Source organism: Mytilus trossulus, chromosome 9 (assembly GCF_036588685.1).
Source record: "Mytilus trossulus isolate FHL-02 chromosome 9, PNRI_Mtr1.1.1.hap1, whole genome shotgun sequence".
NCBI lineage: Eukaryota > Metazoa > Mollusca > Bivalvia > Mytilida > Mytilidae > Mytilus > Mytilus trossulus.
In genome coordinates, this window is record NC_086381.1 from 61,198,562 (window position 1) to 61,214,199 (window position 15,638).

The 15,638-nt window shown below is 33.2% G+C and overlaps 1 protein-coding gene across 1 annotated transcript; it reads left to right on the forward strand.

The window, feature by feature from the left end:
• Positions 1-204: 204 nt before the first annotated feature.
• LOC134684083 (sulfotransferase 1B1-like) lies at positions 205-6,974 on the forward strand. Its single transcript, XM_063543367.1, has 6 exons — positions 205-319; positions 2,499-2,709; positions 2,931-3,257; positions 3,866-3,966; positions 4,564-4,726; positions 6,844-6,974. Exons 2-6 carry the CDS (start codon positions 2,517-2,519, stop codon positions 6,972-6,974), a joined length of 915 nt encoding a protein of 304 aa, XP_063399437.1. The 5' UTR covers positions 205-319; positions 2,499-2,516.
• The last annotated feature ends 8,664 nt before the right edge of the window (positions 6,975-15,638 follow it).

The window sequence follows — 15,638 nt, forward strand, 5'->3', positions numbered from 1 at the left end:
ATAATAGAAACTTGAGTTGTTGCGTTAATATTGAGAACTATTGTTCTGATAAGTATATCATAGCATTGTATCCCTGTTTGGTCAATGACCTTTTCATTCATACTAAGATATATTATTTATAGTGCAGTTTAGTTACACATATTGACCTTAAATAACCTACAAATGTACCATTTGATAACGTGACCTTTACTATAGCGATAAGAAGGCATGTCGACATCTAGAACGTAACATTTTATAGCAACCCCTTTAATTGTATATAAATAACTTTAAAGTTGCTTTTTATTGTGACATTGTTGGCTGAGTCTGGACACGAGTTGAGGTTTGTATATACAGGTTATTATGTATCACCCTGTCTCCTTAAAACTTACGGACGCAATCGCGAGTTGGTTGACTGTTATGGAATATCCGTTTCACAGATGATATCGGATACGTGTTCCTGTCGTAACTATGATCCGGTTCCCTTTTCACGAATGTGACCTACCGAATTGGATTATTTACGGGGTTTGTAATAACATGAGCAATAGGGCGGGTGTCACATGTGGAGCAGGATCTGATTACCTTTCCGGAGCACCTGAGATCACCCCTATTTTTTTGTTGGGTTCGTGTTTTTTTTTCTATTTAGTGTCGTGTGTACTATTATTTGTCTATTTGTCTTTTTGTTTTTTTAGCCATGGCGTTTTCAGTTTATTTTTTATCTATTAGTTTAAATGTCCCTCTGGTATCTTCTCTTTTAGGTACTTACATGTATCAAAATGTCAATGCTTTTCTTAAATGAGTTTGTTATGCTAACGTCATGATCAATGAAGTCAGTCACATGGCAAGCCCTTTTCATATTTACTTAATTTCTAAATACATGTAGCTAATTAATTTTATAAAATATCTTATTAAGTTAGTATGTACTTCGCTATTTTATATACTTTATGAGATATCGTATTCCAATTGAAGTTAGTAAGATACCGTATATGTACGGCCTTCAACGTGGAGCCTTGGCTAAAACTGAAGTATGCATGTACATGTGTAAGTATTCATTTCGCCTCTGTAAATATTTTTATGACATATTTCTGTAATGGTATTTTTATGAGGAAACAGTAGACCAATTACAAAAGTTGTGGCTGCCACGATATGATCAAGACTTCAAACTGTGATCTTAAGGGATAGACCTTGGTTCAGGGAGATAACTCTTTAATTCAATGATGCGTTTGTAATAGTCAAGTTTTATTAATGTATTTTAAGCATTTACCTGAAACAGATTGAAAATAATCTATGTATCCTTGATGCTTAGAACTTTTTTATGAAAATGGTTGACACAAACGTACTGATGATTTTAAGAGTGATTTCCCTTAACATAGGTCTACCACCTTAAATGCTGATAATATCAATGTATCAAATACAGCAATATTTGTATTTACAATGTTATCTATAAGATAACGTTTTACAGATATCTGCTGTTCCGTATTTAAAAAAAAAATCTATTACGAATAGTAAAAACTACATCTAATCATCATCAACAATTTCAATTTTTTCATCACTAAGGGACGACATCAAAAGATCAATGTAAGATAAAAAACTTAATTCCAATAGTTTGGGGGTGGGGGTTGAACTGCTGCAAGATGTGGTTATCCGACATTGATTTTTACATATATCTATATGGGTCAATCAATTTTTCCCAAATTAAATTAAAAGGGGGGTTGGGGTCAGTGAAAAAACTATGTCAATTAAGATTTTTGTCCTTCATTGAACTTTTGATGTCGTCTCTAAGGACACAGTCGACGTTTCTCTCCACTAAAAGTGACATTCAAACTCATGAGTCGAAAACAAACTGATAACGTCAGGTCAAAAACAAAAACCAACAACACAAACCAAAGTACAAGACACAACATATATAAAACTCAAATTTAGGCAACAAGAGCATCATAAAAAAACGAAAAAGAGGGGGGTCTCATGTGCTCCGGAAAATAAGCAGATCATGGTTCACAAGTGGAACCCATCCTGTACGTAAATGTAGGTTTCTTCGTGTGAATTTTCCCTTTTTTTCTCTGTTCCAATATATGTCACCATTATAACTTTCTGGTATGCTATTGTTCAAGGTTTCACGAATTGTGACACCAATTTTCACATGTGGAGCAGGATCTGCTTTCCCCTGCATTACCACCTGATTTCCCCCCTGTTTTGTGCGGGATTATAGTTGCTCAATGTTTTGTATTGTACTTCTGTTTGTCTGTTTCTTTCTTAGTCATGGCTTTGTCAGTTTATTAATACTCTTTTGTTTGAATGTCCCTTTGGTATCATTTGCATTTTATTTTTTGCAAGTCTAGGCAGAAGGCACAATATAGGTACTAATTTAACACAAACTAGCCTGACACCGCGTACAATATAAATTATTGTAATTTCGTTATAGGCTCAACAGTTATCTTCTCGAGCTCTGCAAATATACAATGAATATTATTCAAAGAGTCAACCATTAGAAATTTATATACTGAAATTAGTTTTTATTGCAGAATTATATTACTCAAACTATGGCATTGGATTTGGAAAAAATGAAGAAAATTAGAGAGAGTTTAAAACCTGTTCCCTTACCGGAGCATGATGGAGTTTGTTATCCATCTTTTCTTCCATTCAGAGAGAAAGGAGCCGAACAAGCTTTGAAAGATATCACTAATTTCCAGTCAAGAGATACAGATATTATGATATGCACGTACGCAAAGTCAGGTATTTATCTGTAACATTAAACAAACACGACGGATCAAAATTAAGCTCGAGTCATATGAGTTAATATTCATGTATTATATTCGAACTCGACGCGCATTGTGTGCATTTTGTATTGTTTGTGAAATTATTATTGAAATTTTTCAGATATTTTCCCACTTTTGTATGTTGTCCAGTTTTATAAGCATGCATGTCTTTAACGATGTTAATATTCATTTTCCCAGGAACACATTGGATAAACGAAATCACCAGTATGTTAATCCGAAAAACAGCAGAACTCGATAATATAAACAAAGCTACGACGATGCTGGAAACCATTTCCGACTTTTCTGTCACGGATGACCTTCCATCGCCTAGACTACTCAACACTCATTGTCAGTTCCGGTATCTTCCAAAGGGACACATCGAACATAGGGGCAAGATAATACACATGATTAGAAACCCGAAAGACACATGCGCATCGTATTATCACCATTCGAGGAAAGACAATATATTTCTTAGCTTCTTTGGAACTTGGAATGAGTTTTTCGACTTGTGGATGTCGGCAAAATGTAAGTTATTGATACATTAATAAAAAGAAAAAAAATTGTATTTGCGAATGTGTTAGCAATTATTATAGTACACTGATCGAAATCTATGTAGACAGTGGTTAATTCTTGCATGGTACCTCGGCTTTAGCCCCCCCCCCCCCCCCAAAAAAAAAAGTGACTGCTGTGGCTGCTATGGGGACAGATGCAATGAAGTGATATAAAAAAAACTAATAAGCAAACATATTATTGAAAATGGAAACGGAGAAGGTGTTAAATAGAGAACAACCAAACCAAAGAGCGGAAAACAACCTAGTCTTCATGTGACCCCTTAACAACACTATATATTAGTTCAGCAAAAATGTAAGTCACTGACAAATTCCGCGAAATTAGTTAACAATTTTTTTTTTTTAAATATAAGACTAATAAAAGGCAGGAGGTTCCTGATGTCGCTTGTGTGCATGTTCTTGCAGTCGACGTACCACTCGCGAAATTTCAAAACTCTTTGTTTCATTACTTGCACAAATGAACTGCGAATTCGCAGGCATTTTCTACTACAAATAATTATGTGTAGGTGGATACTGTACATAATAAGTGCATTTTTATTGACTTATACAATTGGATATTTGTAGGTGCATATGGATCATGGTACACTTATGAAAAGGGTATTGAACAAGCAGAGAAAGACTATCCTGGCATGATATTCACTTGCTCTTATGAGGAAATGAAAAAGGTTTGTGATTGTATATTTTCTAATCAATATAAATTAATCTTCAACCAAATATAACTTTAGTTTGTATTCTTTGTTTATGCTTAATCACATACAAGACGTCGACAAATGATAATGTAACCTGTATCTTCACTCAGTTCAAATTGGGTTTTTTTATGTAAGCACGACTGTTTGCTGTTTATTATTTCAAATGACAGTAGTGAAAACAATATATTCTTATACATTATCTCTCGCTCTGACAAAATTTTAACTTTGTTTTTCATTATTATAATTCATTGATATACATGTAACAAGATTTTCATAATGAGGTACGCGTAATAAGATGGCTCTTTTTATGTTTACAATATATTGTTATGTATTTAGAAATCTTTGAGCTGGATATGAATTCTAAAAAAAATTAACATGCTGTTCGTCATGTTTTATTTTTTATGCATAAACTAATATCTGGCTAAGTAATTGCACTCAATGAAATATATCCAATTCCATATACATACATGCAGTCATTTTGAAGTACACTTAAAACATATATGTGCGTGTGACCTTGAAACGGATTGTGTTTTTCACTTTAATGGTTATCTATTTTTTTAATGGATAATAAAGGACCCCAAAACAGAGATTAGGAAGCTAGCCGACTTCCTAGAAGTACAATGCACAGATAAACTTATAGAAGACATTGCAAAAGCAACATCATTTGAGAACATGAAAGAAAATAAGATTGATTTTTCAAAAGCTGGGGACGGAATAACATTCATATATAGAAAAGGTAACTTTAATACTCCTTTTCATCTTAAAGGAAACTTAAATATATTTGTCAAAAATATGCTAGATACGTGTTCTTTGTGTGGCGCATGCCAACTTTGAAACAGCGGCGATGTTTCTTCGCTAAATTTACACAAGACAGAGGTTCTGAGAAAAGACTACATGTACATTGTCACTGTTTTTGGAGTATGCAATAGGCTGTTTTGCTCCAATTCTAAATAATCTGTATTTTTATTATAATCGTTTAATAAATGAAAAATATTTGGAAATTCAGTAATCAATCTTACAAGCAACTTGGAGGTATTTCTGTGCATTAAATTTATTATCGTTGCTGACATTTCATTTTCCCGTTATTTTATGCACGCAAAATCATGAAGTCAATATAACACGAATTTAGATCTTCTTTTATAACATTAAATATTTGCATTAATAAAAACTCATTTCAGTTGTGTTTGTGTGAGACATGCAAATATAGAAAGAATAAGAGTACATGTAATTCTAGTGTTATATGTCTATTCCTATCAATATTTAAGTTAAAAATTCAGAGAAGGCTTACATCATAAAGGACGAAAAAGAATTCAAAATTAAGAAAATGGACGAAAAGAAAAATCAACATCACCATGACAAAGCACAATTAACGACAAAACGAAAAACAGCAAACTGCAAAGCATTACATTACTAAACACTCCACAACTTGAACCCAACAAACTACAAACGAGAAGGATAATTTCTTTTGATTTGAGCAGATAAGCAGATTTTTTTAGATTTACTCGAATTAATACATTGCGTTCAATATAAAGCTATCTAGTTTGATATCACATTAAAAAGGTATCCTGATATGTATGTAATATTTTCCACATGTTCCACTGTTAGTTTAACATCTCTAAGCCATTCCTCTGGGTTTCTAATGATTATTTTAAACGAACTTCACAATAATTATAAACTGCAGTTTCATGTGCTAGATAAGCCGTGTTCGTTCACTGAAAAATATGTAGAATTTAGTTGTAAGCAATTAAAGATCAAAACGCGAGATTTGCCGAGCGTTTTTCTTGTTTCATAGCGGGAATATAAGAAATTCATATTTCTCTACAATGTACGCTTAATATATGATTTATCCTGTAATCTAACATTTAAGTAATGATTGTACATGTAATAGAATCATATTCAAAACAGTGTGGCTGTGGCCATTGATTGACGACCTAAATTATCCCATTGACTTGGAGATTATGTGAACGTTTGTCTGTAACGACCACTGCTCACTATGTACTTTTTAAAGTCACTTAAACTGTGGGGTCAACAAAGGTTCTCAACACCTAAATGAAGTTATTCGAAAAATTAATAAGGTATAACACGATGTTATGATTTATATCAATAATATCAATCAAAACATAAAGGTTATTCCTGATTAATTTTTCGAATTATTTTATTATTGAAGGCGTTCATAACCTTTGGTTACTCCACAGTTTAAATTCTATAATAAGTAAGTAGTGAGCAGTGGTCGTTACAGACAAACGTTCACCTAATCTGTCCCAGTCAATGGGATAATTGAGGTCGTCAATAAATGGCCACAGCCACACTGTTTTGAATATGATTTTATTTGTTCTGGCTATGAAGAAATAATATTAAGAAATTGATGCACACTGAATAACCCACAAAGCCGCATTGTTTAGGTTATGTTATGACAGTCAGTTCTATCCATTAAATTCTAAATTCTATATTTAACGATATCATCTTGGCAAAGTGTTGATGACGTCACGGACATATGACAAAATTATGTCTATTAGTTGGAGAAACACTGAAAGACACTGGACGTTCATTTTTTTAGAATTAAACGTGCAATGATTATAGAAGTTGTTTTTCTTCCCAAAACATCTGATCAGAACAACAAGAATTAAACGCCGACCGAAACGACGACCCAGAATTAATCGGTAACAAAAAAAATAATAGTTGACTGTTATTGTATTCTGAATAGATGCAAGGTACCTTAAGACTTTCTTTCATATACTACACTAAAAAGAATGGGACTTTATCCTATAAAAAAAAATCCACTTACTATAATGTACATGTTCATTAATCAAAGTTATATTTTATGAAAACACGTTCACTATCACTATGTTTCAGGAATAGTAGGAGACTGGAAAAACCACTTCACAGTAGCACAAAATGAACAACTTGATGCCCAATATGTTGAAGAGTTTCAAGACTGTTCATACAAATCTATGTTTGATTTAGAATTATGTACAATAAAGTAATAATGTATCAGAATTTCAATTTTCTACGCCAGACGCAGGTTTCGTGTAGTAGATGATTTTTTGTTATTAGTTGTTAGTGGTTTTGAACTAGCTGCCAGTAAGTGCAAGTACTTACTCTTAAATCTGTACCTACATCATGTAGTGTCTTTTTGTTGTTAGAGTGTACAAGTACTCGGCCACGTCCACTCCGTGTTTTTGTTAGATGCACTTCTTGTACATGTATCCATCTGATGAGTTAAGCCTTTTTCAACGGATTGATTGTCATAATTCGTTCTTATGTTGTACTTTTGAACCACTTTCCCAGTGTAGGGCCCCCCCCCCCCCCCCCCCCACACACACACACACACACACATTATATATATGTGTCTGCCTTTCTCATGTGATGGCCTTGTAATTTAGTGGTTGTCGTTTGTTATTGTTGACTATGTGGTATGGGATTAACTCCTCATTGTTGAAGGCCGTACGTTAACCTATAGTTGTTAATTTCTGTGTCATTTGGTCTCTTGTGAAGAGTCGTTTCATTGGTAATCACTCCACAGTCATCTTTTTTTTTTCTATAATCTTCAGTGAAAATAACATTTTTTTTAAAGTCAAAAAGGTCAAATAAAGCACAAAGTTGAAGATCATTGAGTACACTACATTTGCGAATGTAAGTGTTAAATAAAGAATGCATCGTCCATTTGAGCGCCATTTATATCACGTGCTGTTCGGTGTGAACTAAGTGTCCATGTTGAGGCCGTACTTTCACACATAACTGTTTACTTTTTAAACATTGTGACTTGGATGGAGAGTTGTCTCATTAGCACTCATATCACATCTTCTTAATTATATCATGTTTATTAACATATCTTGACATTTGTATTCAATTTGTTAATTGGTTTTTTCTTTTTTCTTCTATTTCTAAGATTTTCCAGTTATAGTTATAAACGCAGAATTTTAGGAATTTAGATCTTAGTGTACTTCTACCTTTAATGCCTTATGTTACTGTTCAACTTCTTCCACACATAGCTTTCAGTATATAACTGTTAACTACTGCAATAGTACTATAACTATATGAATAAAAAAAACAACAAATTTTACAAAGCCACAATGTACAATGTAGCACTAGATTCTTTACCAATAACATAAGATGTGTAGTAACATCGATGAGACAGCAAATAAACGACAACAAATACACAAAGGACTGTCAGGGGAATAACACAGTCTTCAACAATATAAAGTTGAAGATATTATAATCTAACAAATAACTACAGAACTGATTGGTATTGTTTTTCATTCATTATTTTGTACACAAGTTAGGCCTTTATTTTTCTTGTTTGAATTATTTTACACATGTTAACTATACCACACCTTCTAATGTATATGAAATACAAAGGTTATCTGTAATGACGAGCGCAGTTCAACAATACTATCCTCTTAAGATTTCTTTAAGAAATATTCTACACTTTTAATGAAATTTGAAAGAGGGTGTGGATGGTGGTTTACTGAAGAGTGAATAAAGGGAAAACATATAAAGTATAGAGAAAAGTCGACTCAAAATAATAGTTTAAAAGAATAGAGAATAATAGACAACAAGCATAAAGAATACATTTGATTTGCTTTTTGGTGTTTTAATGCCACTTTCACGCGCCACTTTTTGGCTATTTCGTGGCGGCCAGTTTTTATTGGTGAAGGAAGACGGAGTTGCCGGAGAAAACCACAGACCTTCGATAGGAAAACTGGCAACCCTAGTCATTTAAGATTGGAGTCTAGAAATATGGCTTAAAAAAAGAACACAGAAATAAAAGACATCAAGACCCTCATGCAAATTAAGTGTTAACTACTTCAGTTTTAACATGATGATCAATTATTTGACAAAAAGACAAATATTATAAACCGTCTTATAGAACAGTTGCACTTCATGGTATTCTTTCTTGGTCTGAATTATAATTTATGTGTGCCTTTGGTTAACATTTTTCTTCTATCATTTGGACTCCCATCTGTACTCAATTTTTGGGTTTTGAATGTCTTATTTTATTTGTCGTTCTTTTCATTTATAAAATCTATAAAGTATTCATTTGATCTCATTACTGTTCATTTTTCGACATCTCAAGCGTCCCTAATGTATATTATCGTATTAAGAAACCGCAAATTTAGTGGTCTTAAAATTTATTTTGCTAAAAATAAACAAAAAAAAACAACAACAAAAAACAATTACAAGTGTGAAAAGTTAACATGGTGTACATGTATCTACCATTTTACAATAGTTATTTAATTATATACACATGGAGAAAAAAAGTATTGCAACACCAAATTGAAATTCAAATTAAAAAAACACTCTATATTTTTTTGTGATATAATTTGTTGAAATAGAACTAGTTAAACATTATTTAAATATCACCTGAGTTTAATCAATAAATATCGACTCGATAAGTTCTTATCTGCACAAAAAGTCATGCAGCTTCTGTACTCGTATACAATAAAACAGATGTTTTTATCCTCGTTGTTTTCAACACTTTAAATAACCAAGTTTGTAAAGATATGTGATTGGCACCTTATAATTGGTCATCCACAACTCATAACTGCAGCAAGATGGCAGATAATCAGCATGAGAGAAGCAGGTATGTCGCTGTGGCAATTGTTGGTCATCACCATTCCACTATAAGTCGTTTTGAGAATACAAATCAGGCAACAAACGATGTTAAAGACCTTCCGAGATCAAGAAGACCCCCTATAACATCTGCTAGGGAAAATCAAGCATATGAAGGTTGGTCAGAAGGAAACTCATTGCTAACAATACAATCCTAAAAAGAGGGTGATGACCATACAGGAGCCTTTAAACAAAAACTATTCGAGATCGGCTCATCGCTACTGGTTATCGTGCGATAAGACCATTTCGGGGACCTTTGCCTACGAACAGACACACAGTTGCCCGTTTCAAATATAGTGCAGAGATTGCCAAAGTTGGACATTAGCATCGTGGAGGAAGATCCATGGTTCCAATATAATTCGGTTTATCTAGCTTGGCCCGCGGATCGTAGCGCGAATTTGAACCATATCGAGCATATTTGGGACACTATTGGGCGTAAAGAGCACGAAAGGACACCCAGTTCAAACATGTCATGAAATAAACAATACACTTCGTCAGGACTGGTTGCTGCTACCTTAGCAACAAATTAGTCGACTCATGGCAGGAATCAGAAGACGTTAAGATGCGGTCATCCGTTTGAATGGAGGCTGCGCAAAAAGTACTAATTCTTTGGCGTATAACGATCAACCATGATGTGAACAATCATCTAAAGATGTATTTTGAAATGTCTGACATTGTAATGTTCGACTACAGTAAAAGATATATTGTACAAAAAACACTGTTATACAAGTTTTGGTTAGATAAAACCTTTTTTTTATACATTTGTTGTTCGTTTTAATGCCAATGTTATCATTAACTACGTTTCAATATTATTTTACAAATATTTTATCATATTCCATCCAAAATAAGAGGCTGATTTTTCAAGTTTTAAAAAATCAAGCTGTTGCAATACTTTTTTCAATGTGTATAGTTTGTTACAAGGTAAGATCATTAAATTGTGTCTATAGATAAAGGAGATGTAGTATGATTGGCAATAAAACAACTAACCACCAAAAGTGGATGTAAGAGGAGACGGGCTCCAGCTAGCCCTAAACAAAAAAGGTATCAGTAAAGTGAATATGAACGTCACACTTTTCTCAGTAACATATAAATTAACATTTGTAGGAAAGCACAAAGAACAGAGGCTCCTGAATTGGGACAGCCGAAAAATTGCGTATTCATTCTCCTTTTTATATAAACAATGTAAAATAAACAAACATACGGCAATACACACAAAAACAACTCAGGTCAAAAGAAGTCAAATATTTATAAAGTTGAATTCTTTGATTCGTCATGCCATCTAACAAATTGAACCTTCTTATTAAAGTAAATGTATTACAAATACGTAATAAATGGATTAGTATAAGAGACGAGGAGTTGTTTATTCTGAAGATACTAATATTTTAGAAATGAAATTTGAAATGCAATATTTAGACTTTACTATTATTTACAAATATAAATTATATGGGTGTTGCTAAACGGCGGAAACGGATTACGGAACGGAATACGGAACGGAAACGGATAACGGAAACAGAAAGAATTAACATCTTTTCTTTTTGGTTATTTTATCTACATAGGCATGTTTTATATAGTATTACACATGTTCTCAGGAAAAAAACCATTCATTCATATCTTTAATTCCTCATAAATGAGATTCAATGAACATACAATAAATGAATATAAGTAAACGTTACAACATAATTACACACAAAATATTAGTATAAGAGCAAAATATAAGTCAAATACACAAAAGATAATATATAAATAGTTTATGCAAGCAATAATAAGGACAGTCTGTTCGAATTTTCTTTCTTTTTTTTAAGGTTTGATCAATGTCAATAAGATAGCAACACAACAACACAAAAAAAAATCTCTATAGGCCGAAAAAAGATTGACATCGGCCTCGATTCTTATAAGTTGTGAAGTAATAAACTTTGCGGGAAATCCTTTGCATCATTTTTTTAATTGCCTCGAATCAAGATAAGTGATGTGGTGTATCTTGTTGCATTGTTCTGCATTGGTGATTTTCGTTGTATCTTTTCTTGTATAAAAGAAAGAAAACTTAAAAGAAACCTAATAGGACAATGGTGTATGGACAAAATCCGATATGGAAACCAGGGAACTAGAATAGAAACTTGTATATACTTTATTTTTATGAAAATAAATTGACAAAATCTCTAACTATGCAAAGCCTTTCTCACCCTTTTACAATACTCAAGGATTTGTATAGTAAATCTTTGCAATACTGAAGTATGCTGTTTGGTATTTACATAGGAAAAGCATTATATCTTCTAGAATTTAAATAAAAAAATACGAATTGATGTGCAAAAATTGGCGAACAATTAGTAGCCTACATGGATATACGATTTGCACAGTGCCCTAGCCAAGTTAGTCGTAGTCATGTCCTTAGGTTTGCAAAATCAAATTGTCTACGCTGCTTTAAATATCATGTCGCTTAATTCTTCTCTGAAAATTTAATTCCTCTCAAGTAGCCGTGAATTTTGTTTCATAATATTACAATTGAAAATAGTGTCACTCATTCAGTATGCTGTTTTACTATAGTGGAAAACATACAAAGATAGGCGAAAAATACCAAAGGGTTATTCAAACTCAAAATTCGAAACAAACCGTCAACGCCATGACTAAAAAAGAAAAAAAAGACCAAAAAGACCAGAAGACAAACAGACAAACAAATTGTACACAAAACACAACATATAAACTATAGGCTGAGCAAAAACGAACCCCACCAAAAATTTGGGGTGATCTCAGCTGCTCCGGAAGGGTAAATAGATCCAGCTTCAAATATGACACCCGTTAACATAGACATGTATTCATATTCATTCACACAAAAGGAATATTGAAACTTTAAAGTTACTTTTAATTATATATTGGTAGTCTTTAGTGATTTTGGTACTATGTCAAGACAACTGAAAACTCATTCTGCTCTGTTCTTTTTTATGACGAAAATGACTTTATTTAACACTACGCATCTGATCGTTTGAATGTTTCTACTGGCCATATACACGATTTTCCAAGATATCACTGATATCATTTACTAAATAACACCTGACCCAGAACAGTTCCTTGAGATACCCCAGAATCAACGACCTGTTGGACCTGTTTGATGTGGTTCAATTTACCACGACTCTTTGCTTGCGTACGGCCTTCAACAATGAGCAAAGCCCATACCACATAGTCAGCTAGAAAAGGCCCCGAAATGACAATTTAAAACAATTCAAACGAGAAAACTAACGGCCTTAATTATTTATGTACAAAAAAATGAACGAATAAAAAATATGTTACACATAAACAATCGACAACCACTGAATTACAGGCTCCTGACTTGGGACAGGCACATACATACAGAACGTTGCGGGGTTAAACATGTTAGCAGTATCCCAACCCTCCCCCTAACCTGGGACAGTGGTATGAACATTACAATACAAGAACGAACTATAAAAATAAGTTGAAAAGCTAGGCTTTAGTTAACTCATCAGATTGACACAAATACAAGTGGACGTGGCCGGGTACTTGTACATCCCAATAACAAAAAGACACTAGGTACAGACCTGAAAGTACTCGCAGTTAACTGACAGCTAGTTCAGAGCCACTAACAACTAATAAAAAAAATCATGCATCTAAGACGTAAAGCATTGATGATATTATACTAATCTTGACGGTAATGCATTATGTTGGACTATACTATATCTTGCAGAGAATGCATAGTTGAGATACTTAATTAGCGGAAATGCACAAATGTCTCCTGTTGTCCATTCATCGGGTATCAAGCTGGTATTGATGATTGTTGAAAAATTGGTGAATAATGATATGATAGCTACTAATTCATTTTATATTTTTTAGGTCTATTTTTTTTTACATTCTATGGCCTATTTCTTCTGGCCCTCATACTTTTTATGTATTGAATACATATTCTAATGTTGTTCTGGCCCATACTTAAGTTATTATGTCTTTCCATTTTGGATGTAACGGTTTATTTAGTGGTACATATTTAGTTGATGTCTTCTTAGTTGATACAATTATAGTGAAATGTTCATAATGCCATTCAATGTTTTTGCTCTGTCATGGTCGTTTTCTGCTGGTACAAAGACCTGCTTTAGTCTTTAGTGGTATACTTTGAGAGTGGCTCTGCTAAGTGAGCTTTTCTCGTCACTTGGCCGTCGTCCGATTTCGTCTTTGATTACTTTTACAAAACTTCCCAGTCTCTGAAACTACTGGGCCAAATGTAATTGAACATATGTCTTTCAGGGGTCGCCTAATAGCTTTGGTTATTATTTGCAACAATTAACATTGGTGTATCTAGTTTAAAAACTGTGTTGGATAACCCTGTCTGTCAGCCAAGTTAGCCGACATGGCTAAAATTAAAACATAGGGATAAAATGCAAGTGCTGTCTATTTCAAAACGCTATGAATAACGAAAACCTGATATGAAAAACATGTTTATTCTGACATCGAACTTGGACTTCTTTTAAAATGAATTTAACTGTGTGTATTGCTTCATATGTATTTCTTTATTCTACATTGGCTAGAGGTATAGGGGGAGGGTTGGGATCTCACAAAACATGTTTAACCCCGCCACATTTTGCGCCTGTCCCAAGTCAGGAACCTCTGGCCTTTGTTAGTCTTGTATATTTTTGTAATTTAATCTCGTTTATATGTTTTGGAGTTTAGTGTGACGCCCATTTTCACTGAACTAGTACACAATTTTATTTAGGGGCCAGCTGATACCATCTTCGGGTGCGGCGATTTTTCGCTGCGTTGAAGACCCATTGGTGGCCTTTGGATGTTGTCTGCTCTTTGGTCAGGTTGTTGCCTCTTTAACATATTCCCCGTTTTCATTCTTAATTCTATTAGAATGTTGAGCTCTACATAATGTCCATTCACGTCAAAACGGTCAAATGACTTCTTATAGGAGTTATCGACCTTATATGACGAATTTTCTCACTTGCATGCTCGCCTGTTATATTGAAATATATGATAAATAGATAGAAACTTTTAATAGCAAAAATTACCAGCAAGACAAGATGTATTGATTTTCATAGTTCTTTATTTCCACCCTTAAATTCCGTCTATATGGGCGTTTTCCAATAAAAGCGTAAATTTCAGACCTAAAAAAAATGGAAAATCAACTGTCTAAAATTTAATTTCAAGAGTTATTTTGAATACCTCTATAATAGACCTGTTTGTAAACAAAAAGTGCAATCTTAAATATTCTTTAAAATGATATTATTTTCATAATTTGTGTACTGTTTCGTAGGGGACTTTTGCCCCCTACGAAACTTCTTCTAAACACACATATTTTTTGCAATTTTAAATGTTTCCTATAGACATTCCAGTTTGTTTACTTTAAATACTAGAATTTTTTTTTTTTTTTTTTTCTGAATTGGAAAACCATTTTTATCGATAAAGATTAGACAGTACTTCACATATGAAGGTTCAACTCATGTTACGTAGTGGACATTTTGATGCGTTTCGTAGTGGACAAAAAGTTTCGTAGTTGACATCAACCCTATTATATGTTAATAAAAACATAATAAAAATTACATGAAACTAACCCTTGTTATTTGTTTTGCACGAATATAATTGAAAAAAAGATTTAAAAAAAGACTGCATGGTAGTGGTAGTGTCCACTACGAAACGTTTTTCTCCCATACTTGTTTCGTAGGGGACCGATTCGTAAGGGACGTATTCGCATGTTTTATTTTTTCCCCACAATCCCTATATTGCAATAGTAACAAGACTTATTGTATTCATCAAAGCATTTATCAAGCTGCACACTGATATTTTTTTCATAATTTTAAAACCAGATACTGAAGGAGATTTGACCCGTTTCGTAGTGGACATTATCAAAAATACGGTATCACTCTGGTCCATTTGATGTGCTCAATTTTTCTTACCAACAATTTAATTGCCGTTATAAAAGCATCACTTCTTTTGTAAGACCCTAATGTTTATATCTCTTGCAAACAAAAATTACATTGATTTTTTAAAACTGTTTATTGGCAAATTTTAATGACTACGTTTCGTAGTGGACATTT